Consider the following 18929-nt stretch of genomic DNA (forward strand, 5'->3'; position numbering starts at 1 on the left):
TCATTTCTTTACTTTTAGCTTTCTTTGTTTTTTTTCTTACTTTATATTAATTTGCATTTGATTCCATCTTTAAATTTTTTAAATAATAATACTGTGTGTTTTGTGTATGTGTGTGTATAATTTTATATATGTATGTATGTGTGTGTGTGTGTGTGTGTGTATATATATATATATATATATATATATATATATATATATATATATATATATACACACACACACACACACACACACACACACACACACACACACACACACACACACAAATAATGTATGTACTGTTACAACCAGGACCAAAATAGCTATTAGATTGAATATACATTGAATGTTAAAAAAAAAAAAAAGGAGAGAAGAAAGGAGGGAAGGAAGGCAAGAAGGAGAGAAGAAAGGAGGGAGGGAAGGGGGAAGGAGGGAGGGAAGGAAGGAGGGAAGGAAGGAGAGAAGGAGGGAAGAAAGGAGGGAAGGAAGGAAGGAAGAAGAAATAGGATTGTTGTAAAAAAAATCCTTGTTGCAATGCAAATTTTTGAGATGTACAAAAAATTACTATATTTTTTAATGTTTAATATAATATAAGCTGTACTAATTAATATAAGCTGTACTAGTCAATTGAAAAACAAACTGAAATCTTTTAGACAAAAGAACAACAACAAAATGTACAATAACATGGAAACAATTCTAAAATGATTGATCGTGGTCTGTTTTTTTTTACACCTCAAAACCTGGCATTCTAACAGTAGTATGTAGATATGTTATATCCAGCAAAAACTGAAAGTTATTCTGGAGAGCCTATTGTGAGTGATAGGGTACCTTGTTTAATTACCATTTGAATTTTCTGATTTTATAGAATTAGAATTACTATATATTTTATGTTGTGCCATAGATCATTGATTTGAATACTTGTATTTAATTTAATTTGTGCACCACAAAGATTCCCATGATTGTGTGGGGGCAGGACAGACATTGAGATCTGCTGTTTATAGGGGTCAGATGCTTATGGTTTTTTCCTATCTGTTTCATGCATACAAAATAAATTCAGCTGACAAAGTCAAGCTCTAGCCAAATTGAAAATCTTTTGACACTATAAGTCTATGCGCCATATAAGGTATTTCTGGAGCATTTCCAATCTGATTGCCAGTGAATATTATTTTCAGTTCTTTTGTTTCCCTAGTACCTATATGCTATAGCGAAGTGTTATATTTTCCTAAAAAGGGGTTAAATAGTTTCACACGGTTGTGCTTATTTTTCACTGTTGTGCTCTCTGGGTAGAAATTTGTTTAAAATAGAAAGAGTAGCAAAATTCCAGTGCAGCAGCTGAATATATAATTCAGCTCAAGAAATTGAATACATGTTAATAACTAAATGGTGAATGAGAATGTTCCCAAAAAAGCACTGAAGTTTTATCTCTTTCCTTTTTTTCCCCCTTTCCTATTTCAGATGTGGGAAATGTGTATGATGGAAAATCTAAACAAAGAGGAGATGAATCTAATTTGCACATTGGAGCTCAGAATTGCAACTTTTTCCTAAAGTACTAGTCAATCTAATGACAGCTGATCTAATTCAGTAGAAAAAGGAATATTAATACCAGATTCTGTAATTTTTCAAATCAAATTTTAAAGAATTTATCTGCAGTTTGTACATGTGGGTTGTAGTCAATAGTAAATATTTTCAGTAAAAAAGTGCTGCTTTTTACATGAACAAGATTTTTCTTATTAACATTTCCAAGTTTTGTGATTTTTCTATTAGTAGCTGTGAAGGAAATATCACTAACTGAGGATTTCTATGCAAAAAAAACCTCTCTCAAGCCATGCAGATCTAAAAGGCAATTTATGAATTACCTTGAAAAGGAAATAAATCACCCAAAAAGAGACTGTATATATCAGTGAGGTGCAGGCAGGGGAGGCAGGGCCTCACCACTTTCATCATGAAAAGAAAAAAAAATTAAAAGGAAAAAGGCTGAGGTAGTTGCTGCCAGAGTCACAGTGGATGACTCTGCTTAGTGCTTAACTGTTTAAAAAACCTCTAAAAAAGTGCCCTCTACAGGGAGCGGCAGGAGAACGAGGTGCCTCATTTAGTCTATCTTTATGATCACTCGAGCAGAGTTAAGTAAGGGTTAAAAGGCGAAAAATTCCTTATGTAGATGAGGCACGTGGTTCTCTTGCCTCCTCCTGTAGAGGGCACTTTTTTAGAGGCTTTTTTAACAGTTAAGCAGAGTCATCCATTGGGGACTCTGGCAGCAGCCAATCCAGCCTGACCTTAGCAGCTCTTGCCTTTTTCTTTTTACATTTTGACATTTTCATCATGGCAGACAAGAGTAGAGTTGAAATTCTCTGTGAAACAGCTGGAAAAGGTATGTGGGACAGAGGGAGGAGTAGGAATTCAAAATTAATGTAATTTGTAAGTAAATATATTACTGTAAGTAATGTGTGTGTGTGTGTGTGTGTTTTACACGCTTCTGCTGGCGCACGGGCTGGCACTTTTTTTATGTTGGACATAGTGGCAGGGCTTTTGGACATAGCGGCAGGGCGGCTTTTGCCTTTAGCACCGGGGCGGCAGAGCGGCTTTGTTTCCATCCAGCATTGATTCTTTGAAGCTTTCCATAGATCCTCTCTGCTTTTAAATCTTTCTTTGGTCTAAGGAACTTTTTCCTCTATGGTGGACACAGTGCCGGGGTATCCAAAAGCCTCTATGGCGGACACAGCGCTGAGGCTTTTGGACGTCCAAAAGCCCTGTCGCTGTGTCTGCCCACCATAGAGGCGGGACACATCCTGCCTCTATGGCGGACACAGCAGCAGGACATCCAAAAGCCTCTATGGCGGACACAGTGGCAGGGCATCCAAAAGCCTCTATGGTGGATCTGTATGATCATGAAAGAATTGTAACATTTTGAACCTGAATGTTGGGCATTATTCATGAAGGTGGTTGGGATTTAATTACATGATACATGATACAAATTAAAACATTGTATTAGCTGCAATTTAATTATGCTTTGAGTCTCACCAATAATGAAAAAAGTATCATAACATTTGAATGCTATGCTAAACGTTATATACTTGGATGGATCTGAAATGGATTTCTTCAACATTTTCCAGACACATTTGAATTACCATATTTTGGGGGGTATAAGACGCATCTTTTTCCCTCAAAAAAGAGGCTGAAAATCTGGGTATGTCTTATACACAGAATACAGCATTTTTTGCCTCCTGAAACCCTGCCCCTTAAAAATGGCCATGCATAGCTTGTAGGAGGCTTTCAGAGAGTTTCTGGGGGCTGGGGAGGGCAGAATGAGCAAAAAATGGGCCGTTTTTTGCTCAATTTTGCCACTCCCTAGCTCCAAGGAGCACTCTATAAGATTCCTAATGCACTTTTTTTGACCAAAACCAGGCCCATTTTTTCCTTGTCCCCCCCCCCACCTCCCCAGGAACACTCTACAAGCCTCAAAAGAGCTATTCATGCTCTTTTTTAAAAAAAATGGGCTCATTTTCATGAAAAATGGGTTGTTTTGGGGAAGTTTGCAGAACGCAAAAACTTTTTTTAAAAAAATTTGCCTCTTCAAAACTTGATGCTTTTTATACTCCGGTGCGTCTTATACTCTGAAAAATACAGTATAGCTCATTTCATTCTTGGGAGATAGTAAGGTGACTTCATTCACCATGGCTTGCCCAATTTTCATCTTCAGTGTACTGCATAATTTTACTTAGTAGCATCAGTTAAAAATATTGTATATTGTTTCCTTGTATGTAAAGTAAGAGCATTTAAAGCATGGAAAATCTAGTCCATTGAATTGGCTATAATCATTATGCCATTGAATATACCCCAACCTAGGTTGAAACTAGCCAAAGCTAGATTTTGTGCAATTGGAAAGCTTGATTTGTAAATAATTCAGTTGAGAACTAGTCTGATCTAATGGTTAAGGCATCTAGCTAGAAACCAGGAGATTGTGAGTTGAAGTAGCATTTTAGGCATAAAAGCCAGCTGGATAAATTTGAGCTAGTAAACATTTCTTCAGCACACCTAACAGGAGTGTTGTTATGGGAAAAAATAGAAGAAAAGGGCTATTATATTCACCATATTAAGTTATTTATTAAGATAATAAAGGCAGGATAAAAAAACATATAAATACGTTATGTAAAAACTGCCACTGGATCTGCTCTTCTGCTTTCTATAAAGTCTAACATTGATATGGAATAAGTAGCAGTATGGACAGTGCTTATCACCATAACTCAGTTGCATGCATATAAATATTCAGAAATCTCCATGCTTCTGTTATTTTGAGTTGGTTATTAGATTCAAAATGATAAGAAATTTAATCCAAGTGAAAAAAGTTTTTTTTTATTAAAAAAAAATAGAAGTCTACATTTTCCAATATTAAATTTTCATATTGTCTCTGTGCATTCATCTGTGCATGTCAGATAAGAAGTTTTGGACATCATAAGCTATCAGAGTTGCTTATAGCTTTTACTACAACATAAGTGCAGATGCTAAATCTTCTGCCCCTGCCCTTTAGCTGTTTGTCTCTTTGTGTTTAGCTGTTTGTGTCTCTTTGTGCTTATAGTTTAGCTGTCTTCAAAGAGAACACTTCCCAGGGTTCTAATTGGCTAATACCTTATACAGTGTCATTTTCCAACAGCATTAAGATTTTCTGTTTTGGAAATCTTAATAATGTACATAGCTGCTCTAAGTATTCTATGTCAGAGAGATGTTTTACAATAGAGTTTCACTTATAATAAATCTATCAGATCTATATTTCCCAAACTATGTTTAGATCACAATAACTCACTGGATTTTATATTTGCACTACAATTATCAGTACTTGAAAGTTGCAGTACAGTTTAGACATAAGGGAGGGAAAACCCAAGATCCTTTTGGAGAGGAAGGAATATTGCAAAACATACTGGATTGAAATGGGTGGAGATAATAGTTGGTCAGTGTGAGTAGATAGGATTACACCAAACAAAGTCTTCATTGAAGTGTTGTCACTGCAGTCTAATGATTGACCTCCAAGTCCCAAAACAAGGCAGTAGGGAGAGGACAGAAACAATCTTTTTATTCCCCTAGGCTTATTGCAAAAAAGGATAATTTTATGAAGCCAAACAGAATTTTCATGTTCTGAAAAAACAACAGACAGATTAAAATCAAAAGGTAACATAATATGAGTCATGATAAAAACTAAAACTAGGAGCATAGATAAAGTAGGACATTTGTTTTTTTATTAATACTATACATGAATAAAATATGACCACAAATCTTACTTAAAAGTTAAAAATTTAAACTGTTAGCCTCCTAGTTGCACATAACTTGAAATACATCAGTTCAGTAATTTTGCAGATTATTCATAATTCCCTAGAAGTAAAATTCCAGAATGGAAAGTATATCATTGTCCTCTGGCTTTAAACTTTATGTACAGCTGTAAAAACAATTCTATTCCAATAGACATTTAGATACTAGTGACTTTTTTGTTTTGGTTGGATTTTAACTTGGGTTATATTTTTAAGGTATTTTTAATTGGAAATGTTTTAATTCTTAAGAATTTTTAAATGCATTCTGTTGTTGTAAACCACTTGGGTAAGGAAGTTATTACTCTGCAGATGTGGAAATTCAACTCCTACCACCAACAAACATCAAGTGTGTCTGTCTATGATGGCCCACACATGGACAGATATAAGTTCTCCATTCTTATACTAAAACACCATTGGGCAATGGGGGAAAGTCTAAGAACAAGAAACATTTAACCCTTTTATTTTACATTATTATATATTGTATTCATCTATCATTTGGGTGATAAATGTGTAGTACAGATTATGTAAAGAGTCAAAACCAGGAATATTCCTGTTTAAGGATATTGTTCAACAATTTTCTTATGGAAGTTACATCAGCCTTTGATTCCTCCTTAACCATGTAGTGATTAATTTTTACAATAATAAGATTGGAAGAGACCTTGAAAGTCTTCTAGTCCAATTCCTGCCCATGGAGATTCTACATCATTCCAGATTTTTTTTCGGACTTGATGGGATCGATACACAGGACCATAGCAAGAACAACTGAATAACAGAATAATAGAGCTGGAAGTGACTTCAGAGGTCTTCTAGTCAAACTCTCCAACCAAGCTGGAGATCCTATACAATTCAAGATGCTGTCCGATGTCTTTTTTAAAAATCCTGAGTGATGGAACACCCACAAGTTTGGGAGGCAAGCTGTTCCACTAGTTAATAATTTCACTGTCAGGAAATTTCTCCTTAGTTCTAGGTTGCTTCCCTTCTTGATTAGTTTCTATCCATTGTTTTTTGTCCGCACTTCAAGTGATTTGATGAATAATTGACTCCCTTCTTTATGGCTGCCCCTCAAATATGGGAACACTGCTATCATGTCACCTCTAATCCTTCTTTCCCCTAAACTAGACATGATGAATTCTTGCAACTGTTCTTCATGTGCTTTAGCCTCCAGTTCCCTAATCATTTGTGTTGCTCTTCTCTGACCTCTTTCTAGATTTTCAATATCGTTTTTATCGTTTATAAACTGGATTTCAAGTGTGGCCTTACCAAGACATTATAAAGTGATACTAACACTTCGTGTGATCTTGATTCTACCCCTCTGTTAAGCAACCTAGGACTGGATTGGCTTTTTGGGCAGCTGCAGCAAACTGCTGGCTCATAATTAAGAGGTTGTCCACTAGACTCCTAGATCCCTCTCGCGGTTACTGCTATCGAGTTGTTTTTTAGTTGTTGTTTCAGTGGTTTTATCTTTAGACCAATAGCTTATTTACTGGCTCCATGTTTAGTGAACTGAAACTCATTTTAAAACTGAGCAATTATTCCCTGCAGATTTCAGGCTTTTAAGTTAGATGGCAGGTTTAGTTTAGTTTGTTAATTTTCTGATTTCCTCAGCTAGATTTTATTTTTAAAAATTGTCTCTAATAATCCAGAAAGATACAGAATAAAGGCCCTGAAAAGACAGGTGTTAGAGAGAGTTACTGGTTCAGGAAGACTAACATATACATTTTAAAGGACAGCTAAAGATGGGATTACCTATGTAAAAGACATATTATTCTACAAAAGAGAAAGTCCACTGCAAGAAGGCTACCTTTTTGTCACTGCCAAATGATAATCTATAGGTTATGACACAGATAGAAGTACTTTCCTTAAGAACATAGGTGCGCAGCACAGTGAGTTGCTCCCGGTTTGACCCAGATCAACTGGTAGTGGCAGTGGCAGGAGGCTCCACCCACATGTGCAGAAACTTCTTTGAATGTGCAGAAGCGTTGCACATAAACATGAACACGACTAAACCAGTAGCGTCAGGATTTGAAACCAACCTCTGGTACTCAGGAGGCTAACGTAGCTGAAGGCATTCTTCAGGAAATGGTTCTGAATTATTAATATCACACTTGGATGAGTAGTTCCCAGCTTTAAAGATTAAATAATTACATACACCGGAATATCTTGCATTGCCTGTGAAACAACAGGAAACTTGGAAATATATAACTTAATCTTTCATTATTATTAGAAGTCAATGATGGCCCTAGTAGTAAAAAACCTAAAATGTTGTTGAATACTTTTGAAAATAAGACAAAACAAATCAGTTTTACATCCTGAAATCAACAGTTGCCAAATACAACAGAGCTCAGTGTGATTCATCATCATAATCTTTTTACAATCCTTCACATCTTGCTTCAAATGCAGCCTGGAGATGCTGCAATAGTCATAGGTGTTAAAAACTATCACAAGTCACTTTTTCAGGCTGTTGTAACTTTGAACAGTCACTAAACAAACTTTTGTAACTTGAGGACTACCTTTACTGTATCCCTTTTCCTTCAACGTGATTGATTTGATATTTTATTTCTAGCACCAAAATGCAAGTTACCTTTTAAGAATTCTCAGAATTTTAATAACGAAACCAAACATTTTATTAAACATTGTTTAGGTTACTATCATATGCCTAGATTTGGAGAAAACTATAAATAAAATTCTGCCTCTCTCTCAAACAAAAATTAAAGAAACATTCACTGTATTGTTAATAATTTTATCTATTTTTAATACATACTATTCACATGAAATGAAATTACATCCATTGTATAGGCTTCTTTTGGAATTATCTCTTTTAGATAGATAATTCATCTTCATCTTAAGGGCAGGAGCGAAAAAGTCATATCTCAAAAAATAATGTAGAATAAATTCATATTATAACTATATCACTGGCAGATTCAGCTTGCTATACATCCTAATACTGGAATGGTTGAGTTCAACTTCCAACATTAGTGATAATCATCTGAAAGTATAAAAGTCAAAACTGGAGCAACCATAAAGAAAAAAAAAGTATTTCTTATGCCAAATTCTGCTCTTATTTTTGCAAAGAGAAAAGAGATGATTAGATAGATAGATAGATGGATGGATGGATGGATGGATGGATGGATGGATGGATAGATAAGATAGATAGATAGATAGATAGATAGATAGATAGATAGATAGATAGATAGATAGATAGATAGATAGATAGATACCATATTTTTCAGACTATAATGCGCACTGAAGTATAAGACACACCTTAGTTTTTGGGGAGAAAAATTTAAAAAAATATTCTGCCTCTGCCTACCAGCATCCATAGTATTCATCTGGCTAGCATCCTGTCAGTGTTTCAGAGAGTTGAGGACTGTTTGGAAACAAGCAGTATTTGCTGTGAGCAACAAGGAAGAAGACAGCAAGGAGCCAGGGTGTGGCTTGTTCTGTACTAAAGCTTCTTGCTGCTCTGATATCTGAAACTGAAAGTGAAACTTCTCTCCTCTGCTGAACTACCATGTTGGAAAATCTGCTTTTGGTATTGTACATTTACTTAATGTGTTATGTTATATATAAACAGAAGTTTTTGAATCCTGCTAAATCAGTTATTTGTTTATGCTTTCTGAATGTGATTGCTACTGCAAACTCTGACATGTCTTTGCAGCAAATAGCTCACAGCTAGGTTAGCTTCAGCACATTATTGCAGCCTGATTCAGTATGAGCAGCTGATTGGTGGATGGACCAGTCTCCTGGAATACCCCCAATCAGCTGTTCCAGGCTGTGGGGATTGCCACAGACTATCGCCTCTTCCATGCCTCACATTTTTGGCTACATTCGGTGCATAAGTCATGCCCAAATTTCCCCCCTCTTTTAGGGGGAGAAATGTGTCTTATATTCCGGAAAATATGGTAGATAGACAGACAGATGATAGACAGACAGACAGGCAAATTATGATTAACCTGGCGAGTTGCCAAGAGAACTTAAAATATTTGTATTTTTATTATCTCTCTTACAATTAAACCATATTGCCTGCATTGTACATAGCACAGAGTTCCTGCTTCTTTGCATTATGACCAGATAGTGCAGTAAGGTGATGGCATTATTCCTAGAAAGATTGCAAGAAAAGAAACTTTGAGATAAATCCCATGATCATTATGAGAAACCTATTCAGTTCGCTGTCTTCCACAAAACTCTTCAGAATGATATATTTAAAGGGTGAAACAACTGCTTCTCAAAAAGTAGATGTCAGAGTTTCTTTAAGGTCACATTGTGTCAAAATGTGTATTATCTGGATTTTGTACTGGAATTGATTCCTATAAAATTTTCAAAAATCTCATTACCAAACTACATTTGGGAATGGAAAGTAATATGGATAGAGCTTAGTAATTTTTACAGTCAGACATCAAATTGAAGAAGTTTCTTTTCTGTAATATGGTGGCTGGTTACTTTTGTTTGTTTGAACTTTTGGTGAAATTTCAAACAAGATAAAGAAATTTGAGCAATTGATAACATTACAAAAGTCTGCATTACATACTTTTCCTAGTCACCATAATGGAAATTACATTCTACAATAGATTTTAAAATATAAATTGGTATTTCTTTTGCTAAAATTAAATTGTTACATCTTATGAGCCTTTAGAGATATATATATAGTTTATGTTTTCACATACATTTTTCTCCAGCAGTAGTATTTGTGTTGAACCATAAAAATATTTGGTTTTAAACAGAAAAAGACATATTTTTTTAAATTTATTACTAGAAATTAAAATTTGATATGCTTAGGATTTAACAGCCATTTCTTGGCTCAGATAAAATTACAGGTAATCTGTGGGTTACTCCCATTCATTTGGTGAACTGAACAACTGGTATTTACAGTTGGTCCTCAAGAGTTCCAATGATCACAGTGGCGAGATTTCCAACATTCTGTACCAAAAGTCAGTGGGGAAACTGGCAGGAAGTCAGAAGTCATAGTCACGTGAGGTCCTCAGCATTAAGCATGGCCCTTGCTTAACAGTAACTGCTAGGACTTCTGGAACTGCTATTGGCTAAGCAACACAATCAGTTTATAATTGTATCATTTAGGGACAGCAATTCCAGTCCCAGTTGCTGTAGTAAACTGAGAACTACCTGTAAAAACTATGACTTCCTGAAGATTTATTTTGATTCTTTAAAAAAGAATCAATGTGTGTGCGAATGTGTGTGTATTCAAATACACACACATATGCATAAACTTTTTAACTTGACATATGAATGTCCAAATATGTGTCCCAAATATGCGTGAGACACATACTATTTGGTTGTAATTCTTAAAATACTGTAAAATAATGATCTTGTCCATGAAAATTACTTTGGAATTATCCCTAATTTATTTGGGAATATCAATTACATTAAACAAGTAAAATGTCAGAGGGGGGAAATTGCAATATCTCTAAAGCTGGCCAGCTGGAATGATCAAATCCCCATGGCTTTTCTAGAAACCATTAAGTAGCAATCATTTAAATTGCTGAGGGAATGCAGGGAGAATTGAGAAGAGTCACCAACAAGTCCATGGTCTTTTTGGGTGACATTCTCCCTGAGAGCAATAGAGATTCTGGTTTCCCAAGTATTATTGGACAGGCAGATAAAACTGGGAATGGCAATCCCACTTTGCTACAAATATTTGAACAATAACAAGAAATGGCCCAACATGTTTGCAATGCACAGTCTAAATATTATTTAAAACACAGCATTTATGAAAGGTAAATTGTCTACATTAAAACAGATTTCAGTTAAGATTTACCAATTACTGTATTTTTTAATCCAAAACCACATTTTTCTGTATAAGTAGTTGCAGTTTAGTTCAAACTTTTAAAGTATAAAAACTACATTTATAAAATCATAAGTAAGGTATTTGTTATTCTTTTCTAGCATTTGATTCTCTGCTTGTCTATGTCATGAAAAAAATAACAGCTTTGTATCTGTTTCTAAATATTTCAAAAAAACCTCAAAAATAAGATCAATATGTTTGCCTTTTTCTCTCCCAGGAAGACATGGATCACAATTATTACATTTCAAGGATATATGGGCCATTTGATTCTTCCAGCCGAGATTTGTGGGTAAACATTGATAAAATGGAAAAAGATAAGGTGAAGATTCATGGAATACTCTCCAATACCCACCGACAAGCTGCAGTAAGACATTTGATATATGTTCCAATTTAATTCTTTTCTCTAATACTTGAATTACTTTTAAGTTACATGTCATTCATGTCATGTCATAGCATAGCATGTAATCAGAAATATTAATCTAGAAATCAAATCTGAAAATCTTTATCTGATTTTTGTCTTTTTTTGTAAAGAAGAAATGGTCTCATTTTATATACCTGTAGGAAAACATTTCATGAAGTTTTTTTTAATCAGATGAGCCTTTGAATTTCTTTTTAAAAAACTGCAGAAAGATTACAAAATGTTTTAAAAGCAAGAAATAGTTTCAGTGACATTCAAGTCAACGGTTGCTGTGCCCTTGCGTTTGTTTGACAGATGAATTATAGTCTAAATTGACTAGCTTAACTGCCATATTTAGAACTAGAAAGAAACAGCCCTATGTTTATCCTTTACATTTGTATGAGCTGAATTTCTGAGCGCTATTAAATCCTTGTCAAAATATTATTGTTTTGAGTTGTTGATACTTGTCAAATGAGAAAGAGGTGACAGATGTAATTTTATTTCCGTATCAAAAATATGTCTTAGCTAATTCTGATCCCACACAAAATTCTTGTGTGAGGATATTAACTAAACTTCTGATTTATATATATAATTCAGTGCCCCATTACTGCCAACTAGAATTCCTATCATTTTTCCATGTACTGAAAGCCACCAGAAAAACCAAGATTAGTCCTAAAGGAATCTAAATTCACCAGTAGAAATGGCAATTCAGTTGATCTGACTGAATTGATTCAAGCTCTCTCACTAGAGAAGCACTTGAATGTTTTTGAGAAGTCAGATCATTTTTGAAGGGTTTCACTAATAGTAAATATTCAGAAAATATAAGAAGTTGAAAGAAAGGAAGATGACTAAAGAGAAATAAATAATCCACTTAGATTTCTGCCCTTTGTTAGGTTAAAACAGTTTCCATGATTGGTAAACTCAACAACCACATGCCATGCTGACAGAAGCAATAGAAAAGATTCTAGAATCTGGAAAGAGAGATAATTAATGCATTCTCCAGATTTAGAAAATATAATTTATAAAAATTACTTTTCTAAGACAATAAAAAAGAGTTATAAATGGATTGGGAATGTGGAATCAGAGATCCCAGTTAAAAGAATAAATCTGACATAGCACAAAGTTTCTGTAAGATGTCTGGATATGATGGATTATATGGTAAGAGAAAGTCAACGGTTGCATCGAAAGAATCTTACTGGCATGACTTTTTGGCTAAAATAGGCTTACTTTGGAATATCAATTGGAAAAGACAAAGAAATTGTATGTTTCTTTAGTTGCTATTTTCTTTGTTTATATAAAATATATATAAACATATACACACACACAAACATACACACACACACACATTGAAATTGCATGGTGAAAGTGATTATACAGCATTCAAAAACCAGGCAATTTTGTCTACTGTAGTAATAAAGGCAGCAGGCTAGAAATTGGGATACTATGAATTCAGTCCTGGGTTGCACAAAAAGCCAGCTGGGTATCTTTTGGCCACTCTCTTTTAACCCAACTTACCTAACTAGTTATGGTGAGGGGGAAGGGAACATGAGTGTTAGACATGTTCATTGTCCTGAGTTATTTATAAAAATAAGTAAAATGATTATAAAAATAATGGCAGGATATAAATAAATGATCTGTTCCAACATCCAACTTTTCATGCAGTTAAGCACACCAAACTCATTTAAGTGAAGTCTGTGGCTGCATAATTGTAATGCATATTCTGGTTTGATGATGAGATCAGAATCTTGATAAAGAAGGACGAGATTCCATTATCATGTAATGTAAAGTAATTTAAAGATGACCTTTAAAATGTGAATCATTAAGGAGAAACTTTCAGAAAATAGTACAGGTAATCTTCCACTTACAGTCACAACCGAGCCCAGAATTTTGGTCATAAGTTATTAAGCAAAGCATCATGTGATCTGACTCAATGTTACTATTTTTATTACTTTTGTGATGCTTATAAAGCAAGTGAGCCACATGGTTTTTAGTGAATCCAACATATCTCATAGGTGGGGAGGGTTGCACTTTACTATTGTAAAAAAACAACAACAAATGTTACAAAATGTAGATATTGAGCACCCAATATGCAATCACTTAACCATATGGGAGAGGGAAGTGGCAGTCATAACTTTGAAGACAGGTAGCTTTTTTTTGTTGTCTGTCATAACTTTGAATAATTGTTAAACAAAGCTATAATATACAGCACAGAGATGGAAACAAATCACAATCGCATTTAGATGTGTATACCGCTTCACAATACTTTACAGTCCTCTGCGGTTTATAGCATCAGCATACTGCCCCCAACAATCTGGGTCCTCATTTTACCATCCTCGGGAAAATGGAAGGTTGAGTCAATCTTGAGTCAGTGAAACTCAAACTGCCGAACAGTTGGCAGACAACAGTCAGCATAAGTAGCCTGCTGTATTACATTCTAACCACTGTTCTGATTTTGTTTACCATAATAGGGGTCAGACAAATTTGGACAAACTTTCAACATTCTGTTATTATCTGTTAATCTAAAACAATAAAGAAATATTACAGGATTCTTTGTGCTATCCGTTTCTTGACTTGGTTTAACTTGAAGGGCTGGCACATAGCAAGTTACATAAACTTCATGGTACTTTTCACTTGACTTAATTTTGCGATCTACAGTTTTATATGAAGAATTGTTACTCTGAGATTTATGCTATACAGAAGAATGCTTTGATGAAAATAATATTAAGCATTAGCAATTAATATCGGTTTTTGTTATGGTAATTAACGGTTGTACTTCAATTAACAATTTTGGGATGACAACTAAAGATTATTTTTGTTTATATGAAAGCAAGTTTCATCCAGACAAATTAAAAAAAAATAACATTAATGCTCTAATGGCATAGTTATGCTCAAGTGGTGGGTACTTTAATTTCTTTGCATATGAACCATATTTGAAAGTAGCTGCAGAAACTTCAAGACCAAAATGAGAATTGGTTACAGAGATATGACGATGGTAACTTGCTTCTTATTGAGCTAATTCAATCAAAATTTTCATAAGGATGATCATGTACAAAAAAAATTTTTTTTGTGGAATTCTGAAATGACTACTTAGTCTCAAATTATTAACCATAAATATAAATACTTGGGTGCAAATCATAATTTTTAGAAATAACCTTGTTTTGGGCAAAACATTTCAATACAGGAGAACATCCAATATCACTTTACCATTTTAAAAGTTAGAAAGCAGAAACATGATTTTTTTCTGCTTTTTCTTGATATTTTTAGTCTAAAAGCTACCAAAAGACAGAATAGTAATCTGCTGTAATAAATGGTTGCCTTTTTTGACCAAAACGATTAGTTCTACTTATCTTAGTTTAAACGATCTTTTAGCAAACCATTATAGAATAATAGTTTTATAATAACTTTACCCTTTACCAGACCAAATTAATGTATGTTTCTCAGAAGTGGCTCTGCAATCAAGTAGATATTTAATATGTTTAACCTTGGCAATTCATTTCATATGCAAGAATCTCATATATCAAATTCATTCAAACTTTTTTTTTTAAAAAAAAATCCAGAATACCAATTACAATTAAATCTAGATTATAACCCTTTTCTCTCAAAGAACAAGGAGAAAATGTGGCTTTTTCTTAGACTTGACATGGTTTCACGGTTTTATGCTTTATTCCAGTTTCTCAAACATAATAAATTTGAAAAAAAGTAGGAAGGAGGCAAATAAAAGAACTGTCAAAGTGTTGAAATTTCTAATAGTTTCCTTGTCAGAACTTGCCTGTTTTCTTTATCCTTGTTAAAGAGTTACATCTTGTCATTATGAAGTACATAATGTTATATCATGCGGAAATTCATGGAGAAAATGCAGATAGCTCCCTAAGAAAAAGAACAAACACACACATGAACACATAGGGAAAAAAAGATTTCAATTATTAAATGGTTACTTACAGAACTGTTTGTTTCTATTTATTTATTTATTTATTTATTTAGCAAGTGGCATAGAGCAGTGTTTTTCAACCTTTTTTGTGCAAAGGCACACTTTTTTCATGAAAAAAATCACGAGGCACACCACCATTAGAAAATGTTAAAGAAATTTAACTCTGTGCCTATATTGACTATATATAAAGTAATTTTCCCACGGCACACCTTACACTATGTCACGGCACACTAGTGTGCCGCGGCACAGTGGTTGAAAAACACTGGCATAGAGCACACGGATAACAGTAACACAATTATTTCATTTCATTTTTTTTTCATTTTATTAAGCATTTATAGGCCGCCCTTTTCCCTGAGGGGACTCAGGGCGGCTTACAATAATAGGGGGGGGGAGTGCAGGACAAAACACAAAAAGAAAATGTGAATAAAAATAATTAGCAGTAAAAACCCAACATTCATTCAACATTCGGGAGGGGCAAGAGTAAAGTCTTATCCCCAGGCCTGACGGGATAGCCAGATCTTGAGGGCTGTGCGGAAGGCCTGGATGGTGGTGAGGGTGTGGATCTCCACGGGGAGATTGTTCCATAGCGTCGGAGCTGCAACTGAGAAGGCTCTCCTCCGCGTAGTCGCCAGTCGGCACTGACTGGCGGATGGAATTCGGAGGAGGCCTACTCTATGCGATCTGATGGGACGGAGGGAGGTAATCGGCAGAAGGCGGTCTCTCAAATAGCCAGATCCACTACCATGGAGCGCTTTATGAATGGTAAGTAGGACCTTGAAGTGTACCCGGAGACCAACAGGTAGCCAACGCAGCTCACGGAGGATCGGTGTTATGTGGGCAAACCGTGGTGCGCCCACAATCACTCGCGCGGCTGCATTTTGGACTAGCTGAAGTCGCCGGATGCTCTTCAAGGGCAGCCCCATGTAGAGCACATTGCAGTATTCCAGCCTAGAGATCACAAGGGCTCGAGTGACTGTTGTGAGGGCCTCCTGGTTCAGGTAGGGCCGCAACTGGCGCACCAGGTGAACCTGGGCAAATGCCCCCCTGGTCACAGCTGATAAATGATGGTCAAAACTCAGCTGTGGATCCAGGAGGACTCCCAAGTTGCGGACCCTGTCTGAGGGGTATAAATTTTGACCCCCCAGCCTGAGTGATGGAACGTCGGCCAAATTGTTGGGAGGAAAACACAACAGCCACTTGGTCTTATCCGGGTTGAGTACCAGTTTGTTAGCTCTCATCCAGTCTTTAACAGCCTCAAGACCCCGGTTCATCACGTCCACCGCTTCATTGAGTTGGCACGGGGCGGACAGATACAACTGTGTATCGTCTGCGTATTGATGGTATTTTATCCCGTGCCTCCGAATGATCTCGCCCAGCGGTTTCATGTAAATGTTAAACAGCAGGGGGGATAAGACCGAACCCTGCGGCACCCCATAAGTTAGGGGCCTCGGGGACGATCTCTGCCCCCCCACCGACACCGACTGCAACCTGTCCGAGAGGTAGGAGGAGAACCACTGCAGAACAGTGCCGCCCACCCCCATCTCCCGCAGTCGTCGCAGAAGGATACCATGGTCGATGGTATCGAAAGCCGCTGAGAGGTCAAGGAGAACCAGGATGGACGCGTGGCCTCCATCTCTGGCTCTCCAGAGATCATCTCTGGCTCTCCAGAGATCATTGGTCAAGCGATCATCGGTCAAGCGGTTTCTGTGCTGTAACCGGGCCTGAAGCCTGACTGGAAGGGGTCAAGATAGTTAGGAGCACATAATACTGTGGTACACATATGATGGAAATACTGTATGTAGTCAATTCTGTAAGGTTTGAGGAATTCAAGAAATTATACATGTAAGCTATAGGTTACATTTTAAAATAAGTTGATTCATAATAGTAGGTGTTCTATATATTTATCCAATTAAGCACAATATTTGTTTAGTTGAAGAAAGTCTGCTTTTCCTGCTGTGTAAGGTATCAAATGGCAGCTAGTGACTACATGATCCAGTGTCCGACAGTCACCTAAAAAGGAAATAATGCATAATAGAGTACCTGTAGTCTTAGGCTGACAACCACAATTGGAGTCGGAATTTCTGTTGCTCAGGAAGGCAGTAGTTAAGTGAATTACCTCTGATCTTATGACATTTTTGGCATGTTGTTAAGCAATCGTTAAGTGAATCACAGACATTAGGCAAATACAACTTTTTCCACTGACTTTGCTTCCCAAAAGTTCACAAATGGCTACCATGTGACCTTTGGATGTTGTAACCACCATAAATGCAGGTTGATTGCCAAGTGTCAGAATTTTGAGCATGTAATCAGGAGATGAGAAATGGTCATAAATGTAAGAAGCAGTCACTGGCACTTTTTTCAGTGCCATTGTAACTTCAAGTTGTCATTAAACAAATGGTTTTGATTTGAAGGCTATCTGCTTGCATTATTTTTAATAATAAGAATTGGAATGGGTTTCTCTGCATTTGTGAATGTAGAAGATTGAAGGATAAAGAAGGTAAAGTACAGCTTAGTTTTAGTTTTTTGGTATCAGGGCAACATACTTTCATGGACCAGATTTCTGCAGCAACGAATAAATCAGCTACCTTGAAATCACTGTCAATTTCCAGATTGGCTAATACAATGTATGTGTATTGCTGCAATTATCTGCAGGATAATCTCCTAATTTGGTCCATTAAATGGAAAATAAAATAATAAAAATAAACAATGAAAAATAATAAAGTTCTTAAATATGTTCATATTTGCTTTAGAGAGCAAGACTTGACACATTGCTCAATAGCTGAAGCTGTCCCTTAGGCTGAAAAAAGTTGTACACCCATGAATTAAAGATACCAAGGAAGGAAGTTGCTTTTCTTAGAGCAGCGTACATAATCACTTTTGATGGAACAAACTTTGTTAGCTGCAAGATGTAAAATGAGCAGACCAAATTAAGAAGAGCTGTGTCTCTTTATGTAAAAGTGTTCACTGTTTTATTAAGGCCTGAAAAGAACAGGAAGAAGTTGAGACAAGGAAATATCATACCAGTACTTCAATTTAAATTATTTCAGTCTGTTCTCTTTTGTAAGACATCAGATTTGATTTAAAGTTTCTGGACTGTATAAAATCCCATTATATTCTAATTTGGCAATTCTAGCTTAATTTGTGTTATCAACTTTTGAAACAAACCAGTATTATACACGATGGTCTTAAATATAAGCCAAGGTCCTGGCACCAAAGTCAGCTAGTGACAAGAAGAATGAGGAGGAAATTGAGAATTACTCAGTACAGATATTCATTCCTGATTTATAACATCCACGGTCCATTTGCATAATTGAAGTTACTGAGCTGTTTGGATTTATTCACATTTTCATGAGAAGGCACAGGAGAAAAAGTTGCTCAAAAAACTAAGACTACTTCGAAGAAGTTTAACAATAAACAATGGTTAGCTATGAAACCAATAAATATATTTGGCCTCTTGGAACTGAGGCCATGCTATGATTTAAGGTGTGGAAGGCAAGTTTTTAATGACCAAAATCTTCCTATTTCTTT

General features: G+C 35.7%; 1 protein-coding gene across 3 annotated transcripts in view; it reads left to right on the plus strand.

Moving 5' to 3' along the window:
• PLXDC2 (plexin domain containing 2) overlaps positions 1-18929 on the plus strand; it is a 266176-nt gene that overhangs the window by 145151 nt on the left and 102096 nt on the right. For all 3 annotated transcript variants that reach the window (XM_014056257.2, XM_087712674.1, XM_087712673.1), the window contains exon 3: positions 11294-11440. In XM_014056257.2, the coding sequence (XP_013911732.1) occupies positions 11294-11440 (147 nt within the window). The remainder of the gene's footprint in view (positions 1-11293; positions 11441-18929) is intronic.

The sequence above is a fragment of the Thamnophis sirtalis genome, unplaced genomic scaffold, assembly GCF_051295495.1.
Source record: "Thamnophis sirtalis isolate CommonGarterSnake01/CBP01778 unplaced genomic scaffold, rThaSir2_p1.2 scaffold_4, whole genome shotgun sequence".
NCBI classification, from domain to species: Eukaryota; Metazoa; Chordata; class Lepidosauria; order Squamata; family Natricidae; genus Thamnophis; species Thamnophis sirtalis.